Below are 8,128 nucleotides of genomic sequence, written 5' to 3' on the forward strand. Positions count from 1 at the left end.
GGAAATCATTTGAGGTAAGCCATGGTATTATAGATACCAACAGACCCAGAATGTGGAGAAGGAAAGCAAAGGCAGGAGCCTGAATATCCAGTGGTCTTTGCCAGCTGTCAGTTCTGTGACTAATGCCAGGAAACCCGTCTCACAAACGCCCCCTTAATATGAAGCTTTCCAGTGCAGTCCAGAGCCTCTGGGTCCTGGGTATTAGTCTCACTGCCACTCCAGTCACATAGCCCCACACAAACGGTCCACCCCACATCTAGCCAAAATATCAGGAGCTGCAGACCAACCCCTCATCCAAAATCACCTCCCTTTTTGTCACATCACTCCCGTCACTCCCATAGGGCCTCTGGACCTTTATACCTGCTTGGCTATATTCAATACACTCTTATCCTCTGCTCCCCAGAGACCATTAAATGAACCATGGCACTGAAGTGATCTACATCATTCTTGACTCATTCTTTTGGGTAGACAAGAACTTAGGACCTTTCTACCTTGCTAAGATATCATTGTCATTGACCCAAGGGCAGAGAGGAATGACCCAAGGCCCAAGTGGACAGCCCTTTTATCTCCTCACATAGAAGTAACAAAGTTCAGAGGTCTCAGTACCATCTAAGCCGGGTTTAGACAGATCCTGTTTATAAAGAACCTAGTTTATAGCTTGGACTTGGAAAAAGAGAAAGAAACATGCCGTTTTCTCTTCCGGGGTTTCCTTATACTCAGCTTTACACCTACCAACCAATGCTTCTCTGGCTTGGGGATCAGATGGGTAGATCTTAGAAACTTCATAAAGAGAAGCCAAGCAGTGCCCCAGGGGAGCACTGACCTCAGCTATCTCCTCGGTGACTTCAAAGCTCCACTGATCAATATTTGCTCCCAATTTAGCATCTCACAGAGGATTTCCTCCTAACCCTAGAATAGTCTGACCTGGTTTCTTCTCTCTGGTTAATTATCCACAGAGACTAGCCCGCAGGCCAGAGGACTGAGCTCCAGTGCCCCAAGTGGCAGGAGGCATTCTCAGGGTGAGGCTACCAAAGGGATAATTACGGAGTGGCCATAAGGGTAACCTATTTTGGAGCTCTAGTGATTGGAGGAAGGGTGGGGAACAATAATGCTCACAGTGTCCTGGAGCCTAGTGTCCTGAGGACTTTATGGACTTATTTTGAAGTTGTTCAGTCCTGACATCCACTGCTATAAGGCCAATGGGAAAGCCCAGGACTCAAAGGGACTAAATGGTATCTCCCAGGAGCTGGCTTAGAGCCTTTCTCTGAACATGGTTGGGACCTGGGGAGATGGGAAGAAAGTTAAGGGAGAAGGATTAGCATGAATAAAGGAGCCAAGCGAACTCTAGGTCCAAATACAACTAAGTGCCTGAGAACTGGAGGGGACAAGGGAGAGAAGGGTGAGCATCGAGGTCATCTTGACGTTTGGAATGACCTCTTTAAAATGGACAGAGGCAATGGTGCCCCCTGGTGGCCAAGGATAAGTGGGAGAATGCAGATGGAACTTAAACTCTTATCAGTAAACCAAACTCCTTTTTTTAATGGGTAGCAGCTAAAATTTATTAAGTACTTCCTATTTCCAGAAACTATCTAAATGTGGTACATGCATTACCTTAATTAATCCTCACAACTCTAAGGGATGTAGGTAATGGTAGTAGCTTTACAGAGGAGGAAACCAAGGTTTAGATAAAGTATCCTACTCAGGACCATAGCTTGTAATTGGCGTTGCTAGAATTCAGACCTAGGCTGGCCTCACTCCAGAAGCTGTATTTTAACTACTAAGCTGTATTGTTTATATGGTGCTGACTGTAAATTATCAGCTGCAACTCAGGAAGGAGACTTTGAGTCATTGTTAACAGTCTCTTGGGCACATTAGCTCAGTGTGTTGCTATATTTAAAGATATTTTAAAAGATAAGGAACTATAGGGAATTCCCTGGTGGTCCAGTGGTTAGGACTCCTCGCTTCCAATGCAGGGGGCATGTGTTCAATCCTTGATCTGGGAACTAAGATCCTGCAAGCCGTGGGGTGCAGCCAAAAAAAAAAAAAAAGATACCTGAAATACATGATAAATGACGACCTTCCCAGAATACAGGTAAGGAGAGACAAACATTTAGCACCTAAAAAGACCAGGGGGATAGAATGGGCTTCTTACAAGGAATAATCAGGCTGGGAAAATGGCTGAAAAGAGGATATAGTGCTTTTTCACTGTAGATTATTAGACTCAGAGGGCATGTGTTCAAACTTGAAGGTAGTTTTCAAACAAATAAAAGAAGTAGTACTTTACAGAGCCACTGGGGACTACATGGAGACTCCATCGGCCTAGGGATAAGATGATTGCTAGGGCTGAAGCTTTGGCTCTCCCACCCCTCTTTGAGCTTGGTTTCTTCCTCTGCAAATGGGAGTAACATCTAGTATTTGTTAGAGCTGTAAAGATTAAATAAGTGTGTGTATGCGCTTGTTATATGAGTATTTAACATATACTAGTTCTTTTTCCCTTGCTATTCATCTCTGTCTTATATTTAAAGGAATCTTGTTCTTGCTCGGAGTCCTTTCCACAGCAAAAACACATCCTCTAAAACTTATCTTTAAGGACTAGATTTTCACATAATACATTTTCCTAGTCACACCTGGATCTCATTTAACACTGTCTTTGGGAATTCCCTGGCGGTCCAGTGGTTAGGACTCTGCACTTTCACTGCCAAGGGCCCGGCGTTGGTTGGGGAACTAAGATCCCATAAGCCTTGTGGTGTGGCAAACAAACAAACAAACAAAAAAAACCACTGTCACACTGTCTTCGGGAATATTTCTTTAAAAGCTAACATTTTTCTGATAAACTCATTTACGAGGTATCTAAAATTTAAGGTGTAAACAGATATGCAGGGTTGAGTATATGCTCTACCGAATACTAGGCTAGAATAATTTTAGTAGCCTCCAGAAAGGTTCAGATAAATTCATGGATTCCTTGTGCTAACCTATGACATGAATTAAGAGATATGCAAAGTATATCCTCCTGAGGATCAAGTCAAGGATGATAATGTCCACTCTTCCCTATGTAAGACACATGCCTGTGTCCCAATGGCAAAGACTCTTGGGCTGGAGAATTAACGGCTGTTCTCCAGCCGATGACAAACTAGTGAGGAACATCACAAGTAACTTGTTACTGATTAACATTAAATTTGTTTTATTTATTAAAACTTGCAAATAACTTGCTTTTTTGTAAATTACAACAGCTTCAAGTTCCCTATAAGAGTACTCTCACTTACATTTCTGATAAGCTTTCTGGTGGAAGAGTAAGAACTTACAGACACCAAGCAGCAATAGACAGAATCCTGGGTATACTCATAGGGGAATGAAGCAAGTGAACATCATTCACGTGCATCACAGAAGAAATAAAGCTTAGTAACAGCTGGTCTGGAAAACTGATTTGACAGGATACAGCATTTCTTATGACTGACAAGAGAAGAAGGAATTAGCACTAGACCCTGAATTTAGTTGTCAACTAATATCAGGGTGCTTGCTCTGAGCTAGTTAATTGTTAGATTTCATAGGGATTTGTGGTACAAGAAAGCTTTGTTGAACACATTCATTCCATGTGCCAGGCTTAGTGTAAGGTATTAAGAGAAAAAGAAGACGTAAAACAGAAGCTACTTCACAGCTATATTAGATCAGATTGACACTTGGGAACATTAGCTTATAGATCCAGTTTTGCCACTACATACAGAACTTGAGAACCTGTGGTTTCTCTGGGCCTTGGTTTCTTTATCTGTAAAATCAGTTACTTCATCTACAAAGGTGAACTAGATGACTTCCAAGGGCCTTTAGATTCTAAAGTGCTGAAAGTCTTTGAAATGTAATAAACCTGAATAACGGGTGTTCTCTCCCTGAGGCATTCCTGGGACAAATGTTCCATTCCAAACCCTGAGACAGCCACACCTCAGGATCAGGGTGTTTAAGAATCTCCTCAAAGAAGGTATCCTTTATATTTTTACCCCTATGCCCCAGTACAGAATCTCTACACACAGAAAATGGGGACACACTTATGGTCCACATTGACAATGGCTAGTGATAGAGATGATAAAGGTATACTTTACTGTTGCTTTGGCATCAAATCTGAAAGCTTAGACCAGCAAGCAAGGCCTTTCCTTTAATAACATTCCTTACCTCACTTCTCCCTATCTGATAAAGCCCTTACTTTTCAGCTGAGCTGATCACATCCATTTGCCCTTTCCTGTATGCTCTTGCCGATCCCTCCATCTGGAAGGGTAGGGAGGGTAGAAAAATCCATTTCCTTCAGGACTGAGCTCTATCTTACTTTATGTTTCATCAGTATGAATACAAGTAATTTCTAGAATCCTATATTACCATACACTTATTCATGTTCCCTAGCTTATTCATAGAGGTTCCTCTTCTCACTATAATTAGACTCTAAACACATCATATTGAATAACCACGGAATAAATGCTTATCTAGTTTGTGAGTCCAGCAGGAATCTCAGATAACAAAAGAATGAAAGCTTCAGGCTCCTCCTACTTTAGCGCTATACCATTCCCAAAGCTCTTCCTTCCCTTCCCTTTTCTTTCCTGTCTGGAATCTCCTATTTTCAAGCCTAATTTAAGGGCCAATTCTGGGCATGAAAAGACAACACGGTTCATACTTTTGGTTTCATATTTTTTCAGTTCATTTCAGTAAAAACATAATATAAAAGGCATTGCCACCCTCTCCCCTCCTGGGGGTGATCCATCAAGCTTGTCAGTCTGGGCCGCTCCAGTGGTTCATAGCTCATCATGCGATATGTGCAGGGCATGGTCACATAGATCTGCAAATAGCACATGACAGTTTCAAAGAAAATGCCACTCTCATACTGATATATGCCACTATCAAGAAAATATCCCAAAACAAACTGACACACACACTGACCACCACTTTTCAGAGCATATGCTTTTTCTTTCCAAGATTTTTTGATGTGGACCATTTTTTTAAAGTCTTTATTGAATTTGTTACAATATTGTTTCTGTTTCATGTTTTGGTTCTTTGGCCCTGAGGCATGTGGGAATCTTCGCTCCCTGACCAGGGATCGAACCCGCACCCCCTGCACTGGAAGATGAAGTCTTAACCACTGGACCGCCAGGGAAGTCCCCAGAGCATATGCTTTTAAATGACAAAACATTCCCACCGTCCTCTCACCAGTGTCTCACTCAGGTGAGGGAGCCACAAATTCTGAAAGCCAACGGGAAAAGAATGGAGAGGAACAACCCAAGTCCCTAAGCCTAAGTAATGGAAGCCAACTCTTGAGCTAACATCAGAGGTTGGAGGAGGGGGTACTAGGGGGGTGTTGGAGGAGCAGGGGTGGGACACACACTAGAGAATGTGGGTTCCACAGGGATGTGAGGACAGGAGGTAAAGTGGGAATAGCTTACCTGTTCGCTTACTACAGAGTTTGTCTTTAACATTGTCAGCCTCTCGGGAAAAGAATTCAATGAGTTCATCCTCGTATTCCTCCACAATGCTCTCACACTGTCAACCCAAGGGAGAAAGGAGTGAGAGAAGACAGCAAGGGAAGCCTCTGGTCTCCACCTCCAGAGAGGAGGACAAGGACATTCATCCAACTTTCCACTTGGGCTCTCCAATAATTCCCCTAGTTTCCAAGAACTGGCTACCCACTCCCATAGCTCACCGCGAACTTGAGGGTGCCACTGATGTCTGAATCAATTCGGATCCCCTGTTGGTCCAGTTCATTGGATTCTCCATTCCGGCCCACTACACGTACATAGTTCTTGCGGTGGGTGGAAGGGTCAATCTGTTCCCCATACTCCTTCATCCGGTCGCATACCTCCTCTAGCAGCTCTGTGAGGTGGGCCTCTGAGCGAGCATAAGGCACCTAGAAATGTCCTCAGCCTTGGGTCACATTTTTCTATCTCTGTACATTAGTAATTTATATCCTTACTTTTCCTTCCAAATCTAGCTCAACCAACCTATTCTAAAAAGCCTTCCCTAATTTAAAAACAGTATGATTTGTGTAGTTCCAAAGTCCTTTCAAATATGTGATCTTATTTACCTCATTATACAAACCTAAAAAATAAAATAGGTGTCATTAGCTCCAAATTATAAATAAACAACCTCTTTGATTAACCTTAGTCAACTATGTGTTCTCTTCCTTTGAATTCTTTTAATTCTTATGGCTGTAAGGTAATGATTTTCTTTTTTGTATTAAAATGAGGCTAATACCTGCCCTTAATAGGAGGAGAGCATTAGAGAGGCAGTATGGGCTTTGAAGATAACAACTATTAAAGCATTTCACAAGCATCATAACCTTAACATCTCCCAAATGCCCACAGGGTACAGCTTTCTGTCTGTGTTATGTTTCCACCTGAAATAAATTTCCTAAATGTAAGGATAAGACCTATTTTTTTCGAATGAATGTTTGTTTGTATACCATACTGCCATAGTGAAAACACAAGTCACGTGGATTAAGGATGTGGAGAAGGGGGCTGATCAAGGTTCCCTGTCTGCTAACGACTTCTACAACAGAAAGTATTAGGGTTTGGAGCCAAGGAAGCAAATGCATAGGGTATAAGCCTCCAGCCTCTTCCAAATAAGACAGCCCAATCTTTTAGATACCTATGTGGGTCAATGTTTTCTACATTCCTATTAAACTAAGGTCCTTCTTAATTAGTTAGAGTGAGCTATTTTATTTGGGGGAACAGTCAGTTACCTCCACCACTGACTGGCTGCCATCTGGATTGATTCGGAAAGAGCCCATCTGAATGGTCTTCTTGGGATCCACCTGGGCAATTTCCCACTCTAGTTCATCCACCAGAGCCCTGCAAGCTGGTGCAAGGGGGGGCAGGGGGTGGGGAGAGAAAGGAATCAACCCAGGGACTTCCACTCATCCTTCTCCCAGGCCTTGGATCCCATGCCCTCCAAGGCTCTATCTTCCCCACCCACTCTTCCTCCCGTTTCTTTTGTGCCTTTACCTCCACAGTGTAGATCCTGGCTCCTCCGGGCCCAGACAGCTCCCAGCAGGGCCCCCAGAAGCAGGGCCAGCAAACCCCAGCCCTTCATCTTTAGCGCAATGGGGTTGCTCCACCTGGGTTTGGATTGGAATAAAGCATAGGTGTGAGGAGCCAGCTCCATTCTCCCCTGTACCTCGCCCCCCACCCCCACCCCCGCCCAATCCTTCATCCCAAGGCCTACAAAGGCCTCAGTGTGATCTGGCTCTACTTTCCAGGAAATGGCCCGGACACAAAGGGGCTCCTCTGTTCCGGCGCTCGAGGCTCCGGACGCTCCGGGGCGGTGGGTGAGAGCGCTGAGCTCGGAACGTGGGGCTTAGCCCCAGACACTACGTCGACAGGTGAGGCCTTGGATGTTGGTACTTAAGCGTCCGCTGCCTAGGATTCACAGGGCTATGTGGCAGCCATGGGTTGGTGGCTAGGATTAAGCAAGGACGACAGGCACAGAGGAGCTGCTGGCAAGGAGAGTAGCTGATTCTGGCCAGGAGGTGGCGAGGTGGCTGGCTGACGAGAGGAGCACCCGATAACTAGGGCCTATTTGGACCCAGCACCGAGACTGCTGCATCCCCACCTCCAGCCTATAAGCTATTCCCCGTGCGGGCCAGCCCCCTTTCTAATAACCCCACCACTGCCTTCTATCCAGTGCAACCCCGACCCTCAGTGCCACTCGCATCCGTCCCACCTCTGCTCCCAGGGCCGCCGCCGTGGCCCAGGCGCTGGAAGACAGCCGGACTCTCACTTTAGCTCCCGACCCTAGCACCTGGCTGCGGGAAAGCGGGGCTGTCCAGGCTTCTCCAGAGCGCTCCTGCGCTTTCCAGACACGGGGTGCCCCGGCGACTGCCTGAGCCAGCACCTCGAGCCCTAAGTGGACGCCTAAGCAGGTCTCAGATGCGCTACGGTACGAGTCCCACACTAGAGACCGACCCCAAACCCGCCCCTCCAAACTCTCGCGCGAACAGGCAGCGTAGGAGCGGCTCCCAGGCGGCAAGGACCCCGGTGGATCGCAGGACCCAGACTTGCGTGGCGAGCAGCTCCACGTGACCACCGGGGGCGGTCAGCCGAAGAATAGGAGTGGCTTGAAGCAGAGTCAGAACCTGACGTGGTGCACGGAGGCAGTC

General features: G+C 45.7%; 1 protein-coding gene across 1 annotated transcript; it reads right to left on the bottom strand.

The window, feature by feature from the left end:
- Positions 1 to 4,647: 4,647 nt before the first annotated feature.
- CNPY2 (canopy FGF signaling regulator 2) lies at positions 4,648 to 8,012 on the bottom strand. The gene is made up of 6 exons (XM_060024989.1): positions 7,693 to 8,012; positions 6,975 to 7,087; positions 6,713 to 6,828; positions 5,675 to 5,878; positions 5,418 to 5,514; positions 4,648 to 4,816 (listed from the first exon to the last, which is right to left on the bottom strand). Exons 2-6 carry the CDS (start codon positions 7,060 to 7,062, stop codon positions 4,773 to 4,775), a joined length of 549 nt encoding a protein of 182 aa, XP_059880972.1. The 5' UTR covers positions 7,063 to 7,087; positions 7,693 to 8,012; the 3' UTR covers positions 4,648 to 4,772.
- Between the last annotated feature and the right edge of the window lie 116 nt (positions 8,013 to 8,128).

This window comes from Delphinus delphis, chromosome 11 (genome assembly GCF_949987515.2).
Source record: "Delphinus delphis chromosome 11, mDelDel1.2, whole genome shotgun sequence".
NCBI classification, from domain to species: Eukaryota; Metazoa; Chordata; class Mammalia; order Artiodactyla; family Delphinidae; genus Delphinus; species Delphinus delphis.